The sequence below is a fragment of the Bufo bufo genome, chromosome 11 (assembly GCF_905171765.1).
Source record: "Bufo bufo chromosome 11, aBufBuf1.1, whole genome shotgun sequence".
Classification (NCBI taxonomy): Eukaryota; Metazoa; Chordata; class Amphibia; order Anura; family Bufonidae; genus Bufo; species Bufo bufo.
Genome location: NC_053399.1, coordinates 14,305,584 through 14,328,547, shown reverse-complemented (window position 1 = coordinate 14,328,547; position 22,964 = coordinate 14,305,584). Strand labels below are relative to the sequence as shown.

The window sequence follows — 22,964 nt, the reverse complement described above, 5'->3', positions numbered from 1 at the left end:
AAACAATAGATTCGCGAGACCCCCCCCCCCCCCCCCCCCCCCCAGTGACCTCGGAGCGCCCCCCGAAAACGCATGGAGCAGCAGGTTGGGAAAGCAAACTGCAGCTCCTGTCATCTCTATGGGAGTCCCAGAAATAGCCAAGCGCTGTGGGAGATAAATGGGGCCATAGTGTGCGTTCACAACTTGCCACAGATCTCGTGTTTGGTAGGATTCCTAGTGGTAGAAACCCCACCCATCTTATTAGTTATCCACTATCCTGCGAATAGAAAACCCCCCTTTAATAGCAAATTGATAAAGGGATTTTACCATGAGATATTTATTCCCTATTCGCAGGACAGTGAATAAGTGCCTGATGTGTGGAGGATGGACTGCTAGAATACTGACCAATCACAAGTAAAAGGCGTCCCCCCCCCCCCCCCCTCCCCATGTGAATGGAGTGGTGGTCACTTATGAGCATTACCGATTCATTCATCTCTATGGGACTGTCCACAGAAGGCAGAGTACAGTGGTCTGCAATCTCCGGAAGTGCCATAGAACACTTACAGAAGTTTTGTTGTGGGACAACCCCTTTAAATGGGTATTGCCATAATAAAAAGTTTAACCTATCTTTAAGTGACTGATCTGTGGAGGCTGGATCCCAACAACTGATCACGATAATGGAGATCCCACTGTCTGAATGGAGCATAGGAAGAGCATGCGCGCTGTCCCTCCATTCAAACTCTATGGGACGGGTAGAGATAGCCAAGCGGTTTAATTTTTTTTATTATGCCAAGGCCATCACTCAGACCACCACTGACACTTCTATTTCTTCTCACAATAACGGAGCCTACTTGGCATCTATGAGATGCCCTCTCGGTGCCAGTCTTAAGGATTGGGGGGTGTTAGACCACCGCTGGATGCAACTTCGCTCTTCTGTGCATCAGGCAAATTCTCAGTGGCAGGAACTGTCAACTGCATTAAAGGATTTTCTAGCCACAGAAGGAAAACATTTTATGTTTCCAATCCCTAACAGCAAGCAGAGTTCTTGAAACGGTCTCATTAGAAATCTGCACCTCCCTTAATAATGTGCAGGAGGACGTAGTGTGCTCACCAGATATTGCTCCTTCAGGCATGTCCGAGATTCTAATGATTTCCCGATCACCTTTCAGGAAAAATATTTCATTGTTGATACAGGAGACGGATACGATATCCCCAGCACTTTCAAGACCTCCAACCACAGCCTGGAAAAAACACACAAAGCGACAACTTTATTGGGCTTTCTATGGGCATATAAGAGGAATACACTGGGTGCTCATGCACTTGCTCTGGTTTACAGAGGGAGGTTCCCAAGAATGAGATCCAGTCTATTGAAGGGCTATGATATTATCCGTAATTAAAGCAACTTTCCATAGGAGGACAAAATATTGCTTATATGGTGGGTAATATATTTGGATATGAATAAAATATTACAACACTCACTGAATCTCTTGTATCTTCAGGTTATAGATGTTAAAAGGGGTTGCCCCATCTTGACCAAGATATGAATAACCACAGTAAGCACTGACAATGAAAGGCCAAGGTGGGAATTCCCCTTTAAGAAGGTATTCCAGCCAATAACGTGATGGTCATATCGCTAGGATAGGCCATCGCTGCAGCGCTAATTTAGCGGGTAGGCCACGTCACTGTATTTCCCTTGCCCCGGACCAACCGGCTGTGCAGAGAAATGAAGCACGGCCCCGCTCACAGCTATGACCCTTTCAGTCCCGGCATTGGTGGGGGGCCCAGAGGTCAGTGATGATTAAGTGATGGCATGTCCTAACGATATGCCACCACTTTATGAAATAGGAATACCCCTGTAAGCCTCTACCAGTCCAAATTCTGACCTGATTGATGGTGTCTATGACATAGATGCTGTACTCGTCCCAGCTCAGAACCCATCCGTCGTGCAGAAAGCAGGTGACCAGGCCCAGGTGCTTCTCGGACAAGGCATATTTTGCTTGGTTCATTGTTTCCAGTCGGGGATGCAGCTCAAAAGACTCCAATCCACGAGCCAAAACGTCCTTTAAAATGAAGGTTGACTGAACAGATCCGTAGGCGTCCGCCTTCCAGAGGCGCATCCCAGGCCGAGAGGCGAACAATGTAAGGTCACTTTGCTTGCAGAGGCTGGGGATGAAGCATGCTCCATACTTCCCATTGCTGAAAGATCAAGAGGACGTTACTGGAGATGGGAAAAGAGCTAGAGGCCGTATATCATCCTGTTTCCAGGCTAGACGTCTAACGTAGAACTGGCTTAGTTGCCCATAGTAAATATTCAGATTCCACCTTTCATTTTTCACAGCTTCTTTGGAAAATAAAAGGTGGAATCTGATTGGTTGCTATGGGCAACAAAGCCAGTTTTACTTTACACCAGTTTGATAAATCCCCCCCCCCCCCTCCAAATGTGTATTCAATACTAAACATTTTTAATCCCACAATGGGACTATCAAAAAAATTAAAAAAAAATACAAAAAAATGCTGATAGACCCATCACCCCTGTGAATCGGAACTGCAACTGCAATACTTAGTCCACTGCTCCATCCATTCGTTGGCCTCACAAGCCACCCAGGAACACTTAAAGGGGTTGTCTCATCTCAGATTAGGATATGCCCCCATTGTCTGATGCAGGTCACACCGCTGGGACCTGCACCTATATCAAGAACGGACCCTGCATGCGCAGCCACCCTCCATTCATTTTCTATGGGGCTGCCGAAAATCGGCTCGTCCTCCAGCCACCACTTTCGGGGCTCCGTTCCCAATATAGGTGCGGGTCCCAGTGGCACCCGCACCTATAAGACAATGGGGGCATTGGCTAGCGATATGTCCCCGTTGTCTCAGATGAGAGAACCCCTTTAACAGCCAAGGCAAGTGACTGGCTGCAGCAGTGCATGTGAGGAGGACAGGACATCACATTTACAGTGCAGAGGGGCCCAGAAGCGTTGACCGGACCATCACTGGAACGTAGCTTCTCGGAAGAGAGTGTCTTTTTCTTTACTTCTAATCGCCTGCCCTATTGATCTGCGTAATTTTTGTTGAAAGGTTAGCGAGCACTTCACGTACTATCAAGTCAGCATGTAATGTAAAAATGGCTTACGATTTTCTAGGCTGATTTCCAACTTGCTGGACAGACTTTTCTTCCGTGTAGAAGAGCAGACATCTCTGAGTGGTCGATACCAGCAGGATCTTGTGACTGTAATCCAGCTGGACTATAGGAGACAATTCCTCCAGGATGAGGCAGGAGTTACACGTACCCTAATTGAAGACAAATGTACAGGAATAATCCGGAAGCATGTCCAGATTGAGGATGGGGGGGGGGGGTCCTTTGGATGACTGACACTCACCTTATCAAAATCCAAATTAGACTGGATAATTTTTCCTCTTTCGTCACCAGAAAATAATTTCATCCCATTGGGGCTCCAGGCCAGGGTGGTGATACTGCTCTTGTGAGTGCCGAGCACGTCGAACCTCCGTAACTGCGACAAGAAGGAAATTAAGACATTTATTGTACTCGCCTTAAACTGTATGACAGGTATGTGTATTCCTCCCATTGCCCATGGGTATAATCATATCATTATGCTTGGATTTACATGGGTCTGACGGATGGGGCAAAACACGTGATTCACATGAGTTACATGTAAAATTGCAGTCATTAGGACAATCCGATGTGGGGAGATTGTGAGGCAAGTCAGATAACCATCAGCTCCGCACTTGTAATCCCGGCCATAGCTGCGCGTACAGACCTGTTTGTTGCGTCCGGGAAGAGGAGACACAAGTTGGAAAATGGCTACCCTGCCAGAAACGGTGCCCACTGCCACCAGGTCATCAAAGCAACTCAGGAGCTTGGTGACGGATATAGACTCTGTCTTCCCCTAGAGTAAGAGAGAGCAAAACCGTACAGTAAAGATATACTACAGGCGGGACACAAAGGCAGACCGACCATGACTAATAGCTAAAAGGAATGGAAATCCTTATCCAGGAGTTTGCATTTCTAGCATTCGGTAATTTCTACCCGATTAGAGGAGTGGTGGGCACAGACTGGGTGGGGGGGGACAGGGGGCGGGGGACTGCATTTTTAGGGTGCATTTACACAACTGTATTTTGCTGTCCGCAAAATGCAGATCTGCAAAAAACGGATGACGTCCATGTTGCATCTGTTTTTTGCAGACTCATTGTAACAATGCCCATCCTTGTCTGCAAAACGGACGAGAATAGGACATATGGTTGGGTGAATGAGGCCTTATATTTTCGTATGCATGCTTAGTGTCTGGGTGACCAAAGGTTGCAATGTCCTGTCCCTAGTTATAGGAGGAACAGCAGCTCCTGGGGACACTGCAGACTAATAAAACGCGTGCATCATGCATTATATTAGGGTGCAGCAATGGACACGCAGGCTTTTCCAGGGCCTCACAGGATTCATTCTCGCTGAATGTTTGCAGCTATAGATGATGGTGGTGGAAAATAACTCATTATCTGCAGAGACTGTTCTATTGGTAAGTGGAGGCTCCTAATCTTGTATGGATGAAAGCTCCACTGAACGTGGCTAATGGTAAGATCTAAGTGCTTCGTTTTAATAATGTAGGGAGCCAACGAGGTCTCAGAGAGCCAAGATATCATACGGCACGTTTCCAAGTGATCGCCCTCCAATATGTCCTGGAGGTTTTATAACGAGTACTAAAATGCATTACTGTGCGGGAGCATTCATCACGGTGCCAATATGTCCTCAGTTACCCATTCCCAAATTCTAACTACCATCATCCATCTGACGCTAGTGCACAGGAGCTTGGGAAGGGGGTTGGACTCTTTCTCCCCCCCCCCCCCCCGACATAGTCCCTCCTGAACCTTGGCATTTGCCATCTGAGGCAAACAGAGATAGACTGGCAACCCCGGGGCCCCTCCCCTGTGCCCCGAGTAAGCAGAAGTGACTGCAGCATTTCAGCATCTATTTTTATAGTGTACAAGCACAACCACTGCTGCTGGATTAGTCGTAACCATGGAAACGAGCAGTGTATAATGTGAAGGAAAAATGAATCAAATCAGCAAAGGAGGCAATATGGAGAATCACAATACATTAGTAAGTGCCTTGCATTAACTTTCTCGACATGACAAATGCCACCTGCTGAAGTGACACAACCCCTTTAAGCTTTTCCTACTAGAGATCCGCTACGTTTCTTGACAAACATAAGCAGCAATCACAGACCGGACCGCCGCGGTTCAGGTTTAACATTCTCTCCAGACGTGCGCTACTTACTTCTAAGTTATACTTCTTCATCTGATTGGTGTGCCGGCAGTACAGATACAACATCCCGATGCTGCTGCCGATCGCAATGTAGTCGCCATTGACGTTGATGGCCGTGAGATAGACGATGAGGGATCGGAAACCTTTTTGTATTTTAGCCGGGATGGCTTTGAGGATGGAGTACAAGGGGCAGAACTCCTTAAAAGTTACAGTTCCCGGAAGGGCGTCCATGGCTTTCTGTCTCATGTGTGGACGCGTACAGGTAAATCAATCCATCGTCACTGTACGGAGGAACCTGGAAACCAAAAGAAAAAGGACAGGTTGAGAATCTGCTACTTAAAAAAAAATAAAAAATGCACCTTTCAATTGTAATTATTCTGTTAAAAAACACCCTGGTATGTAGATATTGCTGTTAGGTACTTGTTCTTGCGCCCCCTGGTGTTCTGCTCATTCCCTTCCAGTGTGCCGATTCTTTTTGACCGGTCTGTACCCCATGTAAACCTGAGGGGGATCAGCACTGGACACATAAGGCAGACACCAGCGAGAATCAGAAGAACACCAGGGGGCGCCATAACTATGCAATATCTAGACACTGGTGCCTTTTATGGGGGGGCTCAGCGCTTAACATGCAGGTCTTAATCTATCCCCTGCTGGCGTCGAATCCGACAACTTATTAGGAAGCGCACGTTTCAATTTTGGCTTACACCAGTTCTGAAATGGACACTAGTAGTTTATTTTTTGGGCAAAACCACCAGTTTCCCCTAGTAGATTACAATAAGTGTCCTGGGCCGGCTACTTCCAGCCCTGCACCAGCCTCTCCCTCACCACTTTTTGGAAAAGTGGTGAGCGGGGCTGAAGACCACCAAAAAGTAACGAGGTTAATGAGCGTTTTGAGCGACCTAGTAGAGGAAAAAAAAAAAAAAATGAATGGGAAAACTTCTTAAATAATATCACCCCCTATTGTGTTCTCTTGAACTAATCAGTGGCTGTCCCATCAGGACAATCCTTGTCTATATACCCTATGGACACCCGTACACAGAACACCCCCATCCCTCCAGGAGCCACAGCAGCTGTCTCTCTGGCAGATCGGCCTTCGCGTAATACTACATTTCACCTGTAGTAGTCGCTGCAGGGAAACTGAGCAGCCAATGGCAAGGTGCACCAGCAAAACCAGCGGTGCACCACGAGTGCTGCTCCTGAGGCTCCTGGCATTTAGTGGTGCACCATTATGTACAGTCGATAGAGAGTGAGCTCAGCCGGCAGACGCTGCAGACACAGCACACTGCTATACCGAAGTACTGCAGTGTAACATTACACAGGCGATCGAAGGCTTGCAAGTTATAGCGAGAAAAAAAATAAAATAAAATAAACCTGATTAGTATAAAATGGTACGGAATATGCCATAAGTGTCAGTCACGTGCGGGGACCCTCAGAACAGGACACCGCTGTGCACTGAATGGAGAGCTGGATGCTCATGGTCAGCTCTCTCCAGTCACTTCTATAGGATTTCCAAAACTAGCCAAGCATAGCATAAAGGTCCAGATGGGGGCACCCCTTTAAACACAGGGGATTTTATTTTGCACTTTCAGATCCTCTTTTTAATATCTTCGCCCTCGCACCTCTCTATTTGCAGAATGTCACGGGGTATAAAATCCCCAAAGCATTTTTTATTTTCCTACTGGGGATTTCTTTTTTTTTTTGCCTTTATCAAATGAGAAATAAACTGCACGAAACATTTAGTCTCCGATTTATCAAGAACGGAGTGTGCTACGCCGGACTTGATGGGGCCTGCGCTGCATTTAATTTAGGACGAGGCACAGGCCTCCTCCGGCAGTCCCTGTGTCAGACCCAAATCTACTCTGGCTCGTAGCCGATATAGATTTTAGTTGTTATTTGTGCCAGTATCCGGCATAAATAAAGATCAATGTGTCAGCCCTTGCCCCCATCCGCCCCTTTTCGGAAACCTGGTAAGGGTGGAGTAAAAAAAAATTGCAGTTGCGAAAAAAAAAATATATATATTATAAATTTGCACCAGCATCTAAAAAGTCACAAAACCAGGTTAAACAACAGAAAACAGGTGTAGGGGCTTGATAAATTTCCACTTAAAGGGGTATTCTGGTTATAGAAAGTTATCCCCTATCCACAGGATAGGGGACAACTATCAGATCGGTGGGAGTCCTACTGCTGGGACACCCACTGATCACAAGAATGGGAGCCCCGTACCCCATGGGGCCCCCTGAAATGGACGGAAAAGCTCTATGGGAGCACCGGAGATAACCGAGCTGTAAATAGGGGTGGTAACAGTCTAAAACCGGAACACCCCTTTAAGGCCCTTTTATATGACCCGGAATCACTCCTTCCAGACAACTGCCCGCTCGTCAGTGGAGGAGAAAGCTGCATTTACCTGCAGTGAATGGGCAGGAGTGATCACTAAGGCTGCGTTCACATACGTGGTGAAGGTTTCCGTCCACCTGATCCGGCATTGCTGTAAGTCAACAGATCACCGCTGGATCTCTATCGACTATAATGGGATCCTGCCTCTCTTTCTGGCAGAAATACCGGGTTTCGGCCTGACAAATACCCCTCTCCATGCATCTCTAACGGAGATGTGAACGCAGCCAAACGCCATCGCTCGTCCCCAAACAGAACCATTCTTTAGCAGAGGCTTTTAGAGGACGCGATGATTTTGGTGAGCGCACAAAACGATCATATTACCCTGTTTGCCGGTTAATCAGCGGCATCTTTACACCGCCAGTTTCCATGTTCCTACAGATGTGTATGACTGGGGGTCCGCAGTGTCACATACGTGTACCCTAACAGATGAAAACCGGGTAATAGCAAGGGAAAAAAAAAATCCAATATAGCAGATCAGATTTTCTGTTGGCATCAACATTTGACATGAACAACGGCGCAAAATCACATCCGAAAGTCTGGGCCAAGTAGCCTTTTAGGGCTTTCTTGTAAATCTAGGAACAGGCAAGATCAAAGTGAAACCTAAAGCACTGACCAAATACTGAACCCACAATGGACGACTGGACTAAAATCTAATCACCAGCCGGGGAGGGGGGAGCCCCCAGGTCATGGATTGTATAGGAAACTATTCATTACACCAAATAATTGCCCTCCAATTACAACCCTCCCCGGGGACAATGGACAGGACCTGTCACACAGCTGACTGCAACAACGAATCGCCTATTCTCCTGCAGCGGACCCCGAAATACATAGGATGAATGGACACTGGATCCGTCCGCCCGGCGCAGTCTGTATCAGCTGTCATTCATACAACATATTCTCTCAATAGACAGCGTTTTGCTTATGTTTTCCCTGTCCCTGAACATTTTAAAGAAGCAGAGCTGCAGTGTAAAGCAAAAGCATGGGTGAAGAGCAAAGGTCTACGAGAAATCATAGTAGAGTTATAAAACATAAAGGGTGTCATTTATTTTCCAGAAATACGCCTATATTAGGCGTATCTCTGTCGCAGAGGTTATTTGCTCCGCAATCTGCGACTATTCCCAGCTCACGCCTGATCTAAAGAAGTGGGCGCGGCGTGGGGCGGTGAAGGGGACGGGCCAGCAGGCCTAAAAAATGGTCTAAATGTAAGACAGCAAGCAAGCTGGCAACGGAACCTCTACATAACTTCGGCGGATCCACCGCCACATACAGGCGCTATTAAGACCGGCTTCTTAAACGTCAGTCCCAAAATGTATACATATAGGTCAGAAAAAATAAAATAAAAAATGAGGTAGGATTTCATAGCAGGTACAGAGTTGGCAGAGCCCTCCAAACAGGGGCGTACGTAACACGGAGTCATTTCCAGACTCATATACAAGTATTACATATGCATCGCTGCAGCACTGACTCATATATAATGGGCACAGAACGCCGCCATATAATATCCTAGAAACGTACACAGCTCATGGCTATAACAACACTTCCAGAAACCCCCGAGCAATAGTATTCCCCCCCCCCCCAGCCACTATTCCAGCGCAGCAGAGCTCTGCCGATTCAGAGTCACCGGTTGATGCTTCCCGATATCCAGACGGCTGTGACCCACCGGGCACCTACAATCCCTCACAATGCCGACTGCTGACGCCATCATCCATAAATCTGTCACTTGCAGAGTCCATTACATTAATGAAAACCTCAATGGCTGTAAATACGCTCAAGGGCAGAGAACTGGAAAAGCTATGGCGGGTGCATTAACCGATTATAGAAAGTGCGTGTTCATGTATATAAACTGGCGGAAAATGGGAAAAAAAAGACCCGGAAAACGTAATGCGATTGAGCCGAGATTGGCGAAGTATAAGCGGCTAGAGGTGCTGGATCAATGATCACACAACCAAGGTGGTGCCCCTATATTTTGGGTTATTAGCAGGGCATACGTTGAGGTCACATTAATACTAGGTAGCAGTCATACAGACGCTGGAGATCCTCCTGTGGTCATTACAAGCTCTTACACCTTGGAGTTGTAGTTCAGACAAGGTGGTTGTCGGCTGCCGTGAACGGAGATCCCTCGCCCCATCCAGTCCCAGCCATTATCCACGGGGGAGAGATCTGGTGATCGAGCTATCCAGGGGAGCTGCTGAGACCCTGAAGAGCAGGTTGTGTGGTGCCGGCAGTGTGTGGCGGCGTTCTCTTGTTGGAATACCACGTCTCCCGAGTCAATAGGACTGGACATACCGAAAGCTGATCAATGTTCCCTCCGTGAATACCAGATGGGAACGGCCATGGGAACTAATGGAGCCCTATTCCATGACACCCGGTGTTGCTCCTGTACGTCTCCGCACTATGCAGGATGGCGGTAGGTGCTCTCCATTCCTCCTGCGAACTCTGATGCGGCCATTACTGTACCAAGGCGGAACCTGCCGTCATCACTGAATGCTATTGTTTGGCATGTATCTCTGGTCTGGGGTCTGTATAATTGAGGGGGTCTAGTCTGGATTAAAAAAAATAATAATGAGGGTCTAGTATAGGGACTGCATAAAGGGGGTGCATTCCAAGGTCCAAAGAACTGAGGGGGATCTGGTCTGGAGACTGTATAAAAAGGGCTGCAGTCTTAAAAGAAGAGGGGTCTAGTCCATGGTCTGCATAAAAGAGGGGGGGCGGGTCTAGTCTGGGGTATGTATAAAGGAGGGGGGGTCTAGTCTGGGGTCTGTATAAAGGAGGGGGGGTCTAGTCTGGGGTCTGTATAAAGGAGGGGGGGTCTAGTCTGGGGTCTGTATAAAGGAGGGGGGGGTCTAGTCTGGGGTCTGTATAAAAGGAGGGGGGGGGTCTAGTCTGGGGTCTGTATAAAAGGAGGGGGGGGGGTAGTCTGGGGTCTGTATAAAAGGAGGGGGGGGGTCTAGTCTGGGGTCTGTATAAAAGGAGGGGGGGGGGTCTAGTCTGGGGTCTGTATAAAAGGAGAGGGGGTCTAGTCTGGGGTCTGTATAAAAAGGAGAGGGGGTCTAGTCTGGGGTCTGTATAAAAGGAGAGGGGGTCTAGTCTGGGGTCTGTATAAAGGAGGGGGGTCTAGTCTGGGGTCTGTATAAAAGGAGGGGGGGGGGCTAGTCTGGGGTCTGTATAAAAGGAGGGGGGGGTCTAGTCTGGGGTCTGTATAAAAGGAGGGGGGGTCTAGTCTGGGGTCTGTATAAAAGGAGGGGGGGTCTAGTCTGGGGTCTGTATAAAAGGAGGGGGGGGGTCTAGTCTGGGGTCTGTATAAAAGGAGGGAGGGGGTCTAGTCTGGGGTCAGTATAAAAGGAGGGGGGGTCTAGTCTGGGGTCTGTATAAAAGGAGGGGGGGGGGGTCTAGTCTGGGGTCTGTATAAAAGGAGGGAGGGGGTCTAGTCTGGGGTCAGTATAAAAGGAGGGGGGGTCTAGTCTGGGGTCTGTATAAAAGGAGGGAGGGGGTCTAGTCTGGGGTCTGTATAAAAGGAGGGGGGGGGGTCTAGTCTGGGGTCTGTATAAAAGGAGGGGGGGGGTCTAGTCTGGGGTCTGTATAAAAGGGGGAGTTCTGGTCTAAAAAGTCTGCCTAAAATCTGGTCTCTTCTGCAGGGGTTATGGAGCATACATTTTGTGGGTCTGTACTTTAGGGCGTCTTGTCCGGGGAGGTCTACATAAAAGGGGGTTTTGTGGTCTGTATTAAGGGGTCTGGTCTGAGATCTGTACATTTCTTTGGAGGGTCTATATTTGAGGTTTGGGGGTGTCTGGCCTGTATTAGTTTCGGCGTCCATATTCATTTAGGGGGCAATGGGAGGATCAAATGTACAGTGATTCTAATTCAATACGGAAGGGGGGGGGGGGGGGTCCTATATAAACTGTTGTGGCATTCAGCGGCGCAGCACTTTCCACGACACCTCGGGGTCTTCCTGATGTCCCGTCTGAAAAGTTGGTCAGTATGTGAACCACCTCCTCAAGAAACTGTCCCAAATGGCCACCCCATGTCCTACGGACATCTCTGAAGTCGCCCCCTACTGAGGAGCCCCCATTTACCTCATTGGGTGCCCCCCATACGGACCCTCTGCCATCGCCTCCTCATAGGCGTGATCACCTTTTGAGCAGGGGCTGTACGATCAGGATTCGTTTCGGTTGTTTCCAAAATTCCCAGCCGGTCATCAGACCCAGGGTAAACCCGGTGGGGACTATAACCCTCATCATTGCAAATACTACCGCGTCTGACACTTTAACAATGAAAATACATCACGTGACGGATGGACAGCAGACAAGTGGTCGCCACAATCACACCGGAGAAATGGCGACTAGCAGCAACGTCAAAATGTCAGTGGTGAGGTGAGAAGCCTGCGGTACCCCACAGCTGCCCCCTGGTCCAGATAAAAGAGGCAGCAGACCATACACACAACACACATGTCAGCCATGGCACCCCGCAGCCCCCTCTCACCTGCTCCAGGTGGCGGCTCTCGCTGCCTCCTCAGCCCGGACCTCCTCCTCCGCCACCACCCGCCTCCCCTCACACAAGGCTCCGCCGCCCCCTGACGCAGCTAAAATACAGCCCCCTAAACCAGAGAACCAAAACACCGAAGACAGCCAGCCATTCAGGAGCCCTGCTCTGCGTGACGTCACGCCCACTTCCGCCTCTAAAGCGGAAGAAGGAAGCGCTGGCGTCTATGGAGGGTCACGTGGCTGTCAGTGGCTCCTGTGATGCCGGCAGGATGGAGAGTGAGTGATTCCGAGACTTGCTGGGAGTTGTAGTCGTTCAACTTCTTAGAGGTCCCTTTGGGAGCGCTTGCTGGTTATTGCAGTTCCTCCCTGAGTGTCCACTCTGTGGCATTACGTTAGATGATGATGATGATGATGGGGGGGCAAAGCAAAAGTAAAGTGGAGCAGTCATCCATAACAACCCCCATCAGGACGCTGATTTCATGTCCCCCCTTGAAAAATAAGGGCTGGAATGGGATTGGTTGCTATAGCAACTGCACCACTTTCTGATGGTGGTGATATTTTGGTGGGTTGTGGCAGTGAGGCACTGAATACACAGTGGAGGAGACTTGACGCCAGTTTTGTAGCACAAATGTACAGCAAACGCCATTTTGGTGAGGCTTCTGCACTGATTTTTACAGTCCCTTTTGGTGAGCGTCCCCCAATGTTTGCACAGATTATTGCACGTCCGGGGGGCAGCAGCAGCAGCGGTCCAGTGTTATTAATGTGATGCCTTCACTGCAACCAGGTAAACAAAGGTTGGGGGAGGGGAGAATCGGAGCGGTGCTCCACCGAATAGGGGAACGCTCCCAACCAATACACCGCATGCAGCTATAGGACGGTGTTCACTCGATGGAGGCCAGGAGAGTGCTGGGACTTGTAGTTGTTCGCTTTGACCATGGGGGTATGTGTTGGTATTTTTTTTTTACTATGTAGGAAAGCTCTGCAGCGTGCACTTTGCTTTGCAGTGGGCCACCATAAAAAAAAAGCTGCACAGTACTTCCAGTGGGCGATGTATGCCGCTATACAGTGAGATACCTCAGGGACGTCTGCTGTATACGTTGGGGAGTTCTTCTCTGATGTACTGCTCTCATGTGATGGACGCAATTTTTACATCAGTAAAACATCAGGGGTACAGGTGTCAGAGCCCTGATGGGGACCCAAAAATGTTAACGTAATAAGCCACGTTCTTACACAGTGCAGTACGTGGCCACGCTTAGTCATGTGGGAGTCGCTGTAAAATGGAGGGATTGCAGCAATCTGAACTTTAAATGTGTGTTTTTGTTTTTTTTGTATAAATTCCACCCAACCATCCAGTGGTACTTGTGAAGAGAGCTATACTCGCCTGCTTCCCACCGCTCCGTGGCTCCCTCGCTGTCATCACTGGACTTCCGGACCCCACCTGTCAACATCCACCAGGCCAGGGTGATATGCGCTGTGGCAGTCAGTGCCCGGCCTTAGGGTACATTGACAATGGGAAAAAAACGGCCATTAAAAACAGATAAACTGTCAGCTTTTCATGGCCATTTTCCATCAGTGTGTGCATTCTAAGGCCCATAGAATGGAAGGGGATCTGGTCTGGGGACTGTATGAAAAGGGCTGCAGTCTAAAAAAGGAGGTGGGGGGGTCTAGACTGGGGTCTGTATAAAGAATGGGGGTCTAGTCTGGGGTCTATATAAAGGAGGGGGTTTAGTCTAGGGTCTGTATAAAGGGAGCGTTCTGGTCTTAGGTCTGCATAAAGTCTGGTCTGCAGGGGCTATACAAGACAAGACCGGCACTCACTGGATGCAATATCTCTTCTCCACTGAAGTCAGCCATTGTCTAGAGCGGCGGATGTGACCCTGTCTTTGTGGAAGTAGACAGACGTGGATCGGAAGACAGCCCAGGAACCAAAGAGCGGTGGAGAGCAGGAAGGGATAGATTTCTTTACAGATGACACAGGGTGGGAGTAGAATTGGGGGGGGGGGGGGGAATCCTGGAAACCCTTTACATGGTCATCTGTCGACCAGGATAGGTAATAAATGTATGACTGGGGGTCTGACAGCCATGAATACCACCGACCACGAGGTTCTCTGAGGTGTCCCTTGTGCTCTACTGTATTTTTAATTTTGCTTTTTTTTTTTATGTTCAGGTAAAACCTCTGTTACCCCTAAAAAGTCGGCACTGACTGGCAGCGCAAGGAAGATAAAGGACAATGCAGCGGATTGGCACAACCTGATGCTGAGATGGGAGAGCTGCAATGACACTGCATTCAGTGCGGCCAGCAAGATCGTCAATCTTAAAATAAGCTCCTTGTAAGCTTGATTTTTAAAGGGGTATTCTACAAATGTATTTTATAATACATATTCCACATCATGATGCACTGACCGGCGGAGGTCCAGCTGCTTCTGCTATAGTCTTCATAGCCATTATTACAGCTATTATATTTTCTTTTAATTAGTCAACCAGGCTCCATAGAAATGCATGTATGCCTTTAGCCACCACTAGGGGGCAGTCAGTATGTGGCTCCTATTTAGGAGACTTTGACCATGCTGTGACGTGACTACGTGTTATGGTCATGATACCCAGATCTTAACTGAACCAAACATTGATCACCATTGGGTTACATGGTGCTGTTCAGCTCCCTGAAATTGCAGTATAAGCGCTTAGCTACCTCCAGCATTCCCATGAAGTGCCAGCACTCTTGCGTTACCGCTGCGCCTTTCACGTAGTGTCTGATAGGCAGGGGTCCGTCCACTGGGTTCCCTGCCAATCAATAGAACAAGGACCAGTGTTCCTATCTTTCAATGCAGCGGCAGACACATATTCGTGCCCTCCGCTCTATCCACTTTTATGGGGCTTCCAGATACAGCATGTCGGGGATATAAAGCAAAATGCTTTCTATAAAAGATAGGATCAAAGGAACAGTTTCAAGGGGAATTGATCCTAGAGGTAGACATATAAAACACATTAAAAAAAAATCGTCGTTAATTTAATTATATTGTGCAATACGTAAAATAAGGTACAAGCGTCTATAAAAAAATTATAATTATACAATAACTCAGAATACAATCAAAGCTTAATCAATAGAAAAACTCAATAATATGCAATAACAGTGATATGCAGTACACAATTCGCCACTAGATGGCTCTAACACGACTGCCAGCATTCCATATCACCTCTCGAACATAAAATGCAATACAAGCGTCCCGATGACAATTATGAGATATACACAATAATGATAAGGACAGATACGAACCCTTGCTCTGCTCAAACTATGACCAATCTCGGGTAGTATTGCTACACAACTTATAAATTATAAAGCCTGATATGACTTTGGAATGAATATTCCAATCAGAGATTCTCTCGGATATCAATATTAGATCTTTTATTCAGTAATATCCATCTATACTGAATAGTGATAATAATATTGTAGTACACATCTACCATTACACATCTGCAATAAAGCGGGAAGTTTCTAAATATCAGGCCAATTAATTCAATCGATACTACACATAATAAAGTTATACGTTACCCGAGAATGCAGATGATATGCAGCGTCTATGGGAAGTCGGCTCTAAAGTCAGTTCTGATCATTGGGATTTTTCTCCTGGGGTCTCTCCCTTCTTTCTTTGTGTTTCTGTTGCTCCCTGTTGTTGTCTTCCCCCTTCGTGTGTGTGTGTTGTTTATGATCACCAACTTATTAGTTAGACACACCTTCCTAACTTGGAGTTTTCCAATCAGTCGGTTAGGCGTGTACATATGATAATGACTGTGATGTCACTGTATCACCCAGAATGCATTTCAGCTGTTGGTGCAATGTTACCTATTCATACTTAGGTGGCACTATTGCATAAGCTACTAGCATAATCACTATTAAGGTTAACTGTCCAGGTCTGATTTCTCTTACATTCTATACACATAATATATGGAATTCTAAATCAGAGCTAAGGGATTATCTTTGACACGTAAACCAATTTAAGGCATAGATAAGAATATAATGGACCTTGTACTCTCACAGACATGTGTGTCTCCTCTGTTACTCCAACGGTTGGTTGATTGATTGTTAGTTAAAATAACATCTTAGTGGGTAGCTTAATAAAACTTAACATTTATTAATGTCAGATAAAATGATAGGCCCTTTAAAGATTAAAAAAATGTTGCATTGAATGCTGCCACACGCAGGACGCCGAGGAGAGACATCCGCATCATCTGTCTGTGTACAATGGTTATCCAACATTGAGCAGATAAGTAAATGGTGACTCTGTGCCTTTGTACTATCGCTGATAAGCGCTTTGTGCACACGCCATTGAACAGCTGATGACATCCCAGGATAGCTGATTCAATGTATGGGAGTTAACACCTTAATAAGCATTGAATGGAATTAGATCTGGGCTGATTTTATCATATGAGCTTGGACTATAATACTATTGTGTGTTTACTGGATACACTTGTTTGGACTGGTGACCTGAAACCTTGGAGGTCACAAAAATTTTGGGCTGATTAGGTTATAGCAGCCTGAAATACAACTGACTTATGTTTGGTGTATATATTTGGATTGAACAGTGACCCGATATCTAGTGGTCATAAACTTACAATCTGACACGCTCGATCAGACTGGTGACATGATATCTTGTGGTCACTAGGACTTGGGCGGACTACATTATATCAGCCTTGAGTATTACTGACTGGTGTCTGTTGTATACACTTCACTTGAATAGTGACCTGATACCTAGTGGTCACAAGTATATAATTTCGTCCCCTGAGGAAACGCGTCAGGACATGTTTTGATTACTAGTATAAGGGATATTATAAGGTCCCTAGAGTGGTGAGTGCATCTAGTGTTGTGGGCCACAACTGGCCAAACAGAGACACAGCATGGCCAACCTCGTTTTTCTGTCGTCTTTTTGCTAGCTTTAGCTGATAGAATATGGTCCGATGGATCCTGACCCTCTGTCGGACAAAGCTGGGCAGTCCATGTTTAGGAAGGGTGACTGCTAGAAAGTTTGGGAGATCTAGGGACACTCAGGGTTTGTGACCCAGCATTGTGTCCTTCTATCACCATCCCTGCAATTGGGTCCCCTCCTTCTCTTTGATTATACTGCAATTGTAGATACTTATGCAGTTTTCTGGTTGCATTCAATGCAACATTTTTTTTAATCTTTAAAGGGCTATCATTTTATCTGACATTAATAAATGTTAAGTTTTATTAAGCTATCCACTAGTTGTGAATTATCATTGGATTTAAGGGTTTAGCCCATTATTGCTAATTGTCTGACCAACTTCACTTGGTTGTGTTTAAATACTAAAATAACATCTTACTAACAACATCTTACACTTAAAATATTTCTCACCATGCTTTAGGAGTGTATGCGTTCCTAGTGAGAAATTATATGATAATAGATGCATTGACGGCCTTCATAATATTCAACACACTACAATACATATGTCCTATTGATTATCTTATACTAAAACTTAATGTTCATTATACATCACAGATTTTCTGCTTTATCAATGGACATTAAACCGTAGGGATAAGGCTACTTTCACACCTGCGTTCAGGTGTCCGCTCGTGAGCTCCGTTTGAAGGGGCTCACGAGCGGTCCTGAACGCAGCCGTCCGGCCCCAATGCATTCTCAATGGAGGCGGATCCACTGAGAATGCATCCGCCTGCCAGCGTTCAGCCTCCGCTCAGTGAGCGGACACCTGAACGCTGCTTGCAGCGTTCGGGTGTCCGCCTGGCCGTGCGGAGGCGAGCGGATCCGTCCAGACTTATAATGGAAGTCAATGGGGACGGATCCGCTTGAAGATGACACCATATGGCTCAATCTTCAAGCGGATCCGTTCCCCATTGACTTTCAATGTAAAGTCTGAACGGATCCGCTCAAGCTACTTTCAGACTTAGAAAATTTTAATTTAAAGTAATAATTTTAATTTAAATTTAAAGTAATAATGCAGACGGATCCGTTCTGAACGGATGCAAACGTCCGCATTATCGGAGCGGATCCGTCTGATGAAACATCAGACGGATCCGCTCCGAACGCTAGTGTGAAAGTAGCCTAATTAGCACCAGATGCGTCTAGAAAATATCCTTATCTCAGTCATAAATCTATAAGGAGACAAGAATGACTTCTCAGACTGGTACATCTACAGAGAAGAAATTATATGAACTGTGTCCTCTCCATGAACCTCTTTCGGCCTACTTTAAAATACATACACAATATGGCCTATTGTATATCAAATCCACTATATTTAGGAATATATATATATATTCTATGAAAAAGCACAACAAGCAGGAACACACATTTCTGCACTCCATTCAAACAAGGGAACACGAGCCCCTGTTCTCATGTTTGGTGGGGGCCCCAGGAGTCAGAGCCCCAGGGATAAGGCACTTAACCCCCCTTATCCTGTTAACCCCTTTTTAATTTGGCTGCCTTACACTGGCCTGAGACAGATCACCCCCTAGTGGTTGCAACAAATAACTAAAATATTCACATGGGACAGTAGAGCAGTACGGTAATGGAACAGCTGACCTTCATCAAATAATAGGCAAATGTTCCAGATCTAGGGAGGGTGCACCTTAAATGGGTCCTCTCACTTCAGCAAATGTCACTTATCATGTAGAGAAAGTTAATACAAGGCCCTTACTAATGTATTATTATCCATATTGCTTGCTTTGCTGGCTGGAGTCATTTTTTCCATCCCATTACACGTGGCTCTTTTCCATGGTTATATGACCACCCTGCAATCCATCAGCGTTGCTCGTGCTTGCACCCTATAGGAAAAAGGACCAGCCTATGTGAGCTCCCAGGGTCTGGGCTGGTGCTTCTTCCCATAGTGTGCTAGCACGACCACCATTGCTGGATTGCAGGGTGGTCGTAAAACAAACCGTGTATAATGTGATTGAAAAATTAATCCAGCCAGCAAAGGAGGCAAAATGGACAATCGCAATAAGTGTCTTGTATTAACTTTCTCTACATAACAAATGCTATTTGCTGAAGTGAGAGAACCCTTTTAATATCCGACATGTGTGGCGATTACTAATAAGTAAAATTCCCGCTTTATAGTACATTTCACGAACCGGACTACTTTGTTTTTCCTTCCCAGATCATATGAGAAGATGTTATCAGATGGCGCAGAGCCTGCTCATGAGAATCCAGGCAAGGACAAAGAAGAACTGGAAAGACTATGCTCGGAGTTACTTGAAGTGCTGGAGAAAATGGTTGGTTGCGTCCCACAATGCCTTTTTTTTTTTTTATTTCCCCCCCCCCCCCCCATTCAGTTTTGCAGACTGATTTTATTTTTTTAAATCCAGAAACAAATGCAGCAGAAAATGGAGAAGCTAACGTCTACATTTAAAGGGGTGTGCGATCTGGAAGCTTATCAGTGCAGTGGCGGGACGCCAAGGCCGATACTTTTCCATACGTGGCCTACGACTCTATTTTGTAAGTATTTCCTATTGAGAGGGGGGGGGGGTTAGTAGCATTGCAGCAGTAAGGAGGAATTGGGGGCCGAGACTGCTGGGCGCAGAAACGAAGGATCAGGAGTGTTCAGAAAATGAGTGGTGTGCCCCTTTAGCTTTCACCAGCAGAAGGCAGGCCCATATGTGCTAATTAGAGATGAGCCAATTGCTTCATCTCATTAGCCACACTTCTACTGGGAAGGGGTCTCCACAGGTATGGCATAATTGACCGGGTCAGACATTCTGCCCGATTCTGTCAATCTCTAAACCTGTGGGGACAGTCCCCCACAGAAGAAGAGGTCTGGCTAATGAGTCGAATCGATACGCTCATCTCTAGGCCTAATCACAAAAGGGGACCAGCGCTTGCATGAAGCGCTGTCTAGCCTCCCCCTGACCCACAATGTACATATTACATCACAGCAACTATACAGTTATAATGGCGTGGGCACTGGAGCTGCTGTAGTACGGCTGAAGTTGGCAATAACTCGGGATCCTGCCTGTTATTTTGCAGACGAGACCTCCTTAAAGATGTCAGAAATGTACAAAAAAGAAATTTGCCTGAAGAAGACTATTGTCGGAGAAATAGCGCACACCGCAGAGCAGGACCTGTTAATGGTCTACCTCTCCTGCTGGTTGTATCAGCCCTACGTTGAGAGCAGCATAAAGGTCTTATTAGAGAGCATGCTGCTGGAGAGCGGGCACCGGCCCCTGTAAGGGCATGGTCACACCTGGTTCTGCATCACAAGACGTATGTATACTTCTGGTTATAATGCAAGTTTGGAAATAGTCCTTTTATATATATTATAGTTATACCATTTTCCGTAAACAGCTCCTGTGCAAACCTATGTGCCTCCATGGTTCCTGGTATCAATGAATTTATAAAGAGTGGGCACAGGGAAGGGATCAGCAACCTCCAGCTGGTTTTGAAACTCCAACTCCCAGCATTTGCCATTCAGTTCTACTTGGTGTGCATGCTGGGAGTTGTGATTTCACAAGAGTGGCCTGAGCTTGCAGATCCCTGGTGCAGGATCAGACTACAGGGTTGTAGTCTGTAACCATGGAGACACACATCCCTCCACAGGAGCCGAGTACACAACACAGTAGGAGATTTAACAGAGACAATTTTCTTATTTATTGTAAATGCTCTTAAGCAAAAAAAATAAAAGTTGTGAAAGTCTACACACCCTTCTGATTCACTTCTGGCAAAAAAATCACCTAACAAATCCATTAGAAAAGCCGCCATCTTGCGAGAAAGAAGTTCTTACCTCATTGAGTAAATGTAAAATGCTGATTAACTCTGCAAATACAATATTTTTTTTGTACTAGTTTTCAGTTATTGTAAGTTACGGTAACTATTAAATGGAGGAGCCTCCTTTAATTAGTGGGGGGGGGGCAGCTGGTGTCCTTTCCCATGGAGAACAGTTGATCATGGCAGGGGGTGGGGTCCCCCCTATCTACGCTCATTTGCAGGGGGTACCTGCTCAAGCTCAGTCACATCCAAAGCAAACATTCTGCTGATGGCTACTTGGAATTTGCAAGAGAATCTAACTCCTCAAATGCTTTGGTCTAGGTTTGTAATGGTGCATAGATGATGCAGGAAAAAAAATCTGCAGTGTTTTACAATAGGAGTGGAGTGGAGGAGATATGAACAAATCTCTTGCTGCGTAAAAATTGCAGCATGTGCCACAATCCTCAATTGATTTTTATTTATTTTTTATCATCTACCACAATGCATTTTTCCCTGGTAGACGAAAATCAGTAGAATTAAGATTGCAGCTCCAGCTGTACCTACAACATAAAGAAAGTAACCGTGAATCAATGCACAATTCTGATTTACAATAAGGAATGAGAATAACGTGCTGTAGTGAGATGGGGTAAAATGCACAGCCTAAGGTATCACTCCCATCATCCATTGATCACAATACATCATTGTTACCGCCAGGAGTTCACAATTACAGTATGTTTATTGGAAACCAAGGGATGATCTTATTACTATGTAGGAACAGATGTATGGCTGCCATTCACATGAGCGGCACAGAGCATGCCACAATACATTCCTGCAGATATGCCCAACTAACCCCAGAACTGGACTTAGTACCCCCCTTTCAATACAGTACTCAAATGGTAAGTCATGCAGGGGCTAGGGGAAATCTTGATTGTCTGATGCTGGGATGCCCAAGCTGCGGCCCTCCAGCTGTTGCAAAACTACAATTCCCAGTATGCTTACACAGCCTACAGCTATTGGGGCATGCTGGGAGTTGTAGTTTTGCAGCAGCTAAAGGGCCACATGTTGAGAATTCCTTAACTTTTTTTGTTTGTTTTGACCAAAACATCTTCCTCATCGCTGCCAATTGCAGAATGCAAGGGCAGCGTTATCCTCAGAATGGCCCCCCTTACATGTCATCATGCCTGTAGGGAAGTGAAGGTTGACATTGCGTCATACCAAGGAAGTCCAGAAAGATTGAATTCAATTGGACCTATACCATAAGCAAAGGATGGCATGTTGACCCCTGAAATAGAAGATTCCTACTTATCTGCATCTCCATCTTCTGGTCCTAGCACTCTTCATGCCAGAGGGGCATGGGCCACACAGCTAAAGCCAGTCATTGGTTGGGTGGAGCGGTGCTTGTGACCATGCATTGCTGGAAGAAAACTGTGCAGGGACCAAAAGATGGAGGCAGCGGAGGATCGGGGCAGGCTACGGTTATTTAAAAAAATTATATATATATATATATATATATATATATATATATATATATATATATATATATATTTCTGGAAAAAATATAGAAACACACGTTCTCCCTGGCTATGACGCTCTCCTTTGTGATTGGACCACGCTACAGCCAGGGAGGAGACACCTGCTTGCTGACAGTGAATGTGGCCATTCTCGATTCCCTTCAGAAGCTGAAAACCTAGATTTCCCACACGCCTTTCACAGCAGAGTTTGCTAGAAGGACGTACACCCTAGAGCCCTAGACAATCCCTCTGTGACCGCAGCAGACTGATGTTTTACCTGCACTGATGCATTATCATTAGAAAATTCTCAGCTGTGAAAAAAAAATATTAGCTCTGCATGGGTCTCGATGTAAAAGCCTTTAGTGACCGCAATCAGAGATCTTGAAAATGGTAAGGCATTGACTCACAAAGCATATTAAAAAGTTTCAGAACTATTCATTGTGCTATAGAGAGGTTTTCAAGGATCAGGATACCGATGGCCCATCCTCAGGGTCGGCAATCCAGCTGTTGAGAAACTACAACTCCCAGCATGCTCCATTTACTTCTACAACAGTTCTGAGAACAGCCATTCAAGTGTGCATGCTGGGAGTTGTAGTATCCCCACAGCCAGGGTGCCGGA

General features: G+C 46.3%; 2 protein-coding genes across 2 annotated transcripts in view; one reads left to right on the top strand and one right to left on the bottom strand.

The window, feature by feature from the left end:
• TECPR2 (tectonin beta-propeller repeat containing 2) overlaps positions 1-12,257 on the bottom strand; it is a 53,421-nt gene extending 41,164 nt beyond the window's left edge. Inside the window, exons 1-7 of the mRNA XM_040411168.1 lie at positions 12,125-12,257; positions 5,264-5,546; positions 3,756-3,884; positions 3,357-3,488; positions 3,110-3,267; positions 1,863-2,175; positions 1,091-1,220 (exon numbers count right to left, since the gene is read on the bottom strand). Of these exons, the coding sequence (XP_040267102.1) occupies positions 1,091-1,220; positions 1,863-2,175; positions 3,110-3,267; positions 3,357-3,488; positions 3,756-3,884; positions 5,264-5,497 (1,096 nt within the window). The 5' untranslated portion in view covers positions 5,498-5,546; positions 12,125-12,257. The remainder of the gene's footprint in view (positions 1-1,090; positions 1,221-1,862; positions 2,176-3,109; positions 3,268-3,356; positions 3,489-3,755; positions 3,885-5,263; positions 5,547-12,124) is intronic.
• A 77-nt stretch (positions 12,258-12,334) lies between these two features.
• LOC120981878 (cyclin dependent kinase 2 interacting protein) lies at positions 12,335-20,906 on the top strand. The gene is made up of 5 exons (XM_040411657.1): positions 12,335-12,402; positions 14,294-14,456; positions 19,252-19,366; positions 19,460-19,589; positions 20,118-20,906. Exons 1-5 carry the CDS (start codon positions 12,351-12,353, stop codon positions 20,318-20,320), a joined length of 663 nt encoding a protein of 220 aa, XP_040267591.1. The 5' UTR covers positions 12,335-12,350; the 3' UTR covers positions 20,321-20,906.
• The last annotated feature ends 2,058 nt before the right edge of the window (positions 20,907-22,964 follow it).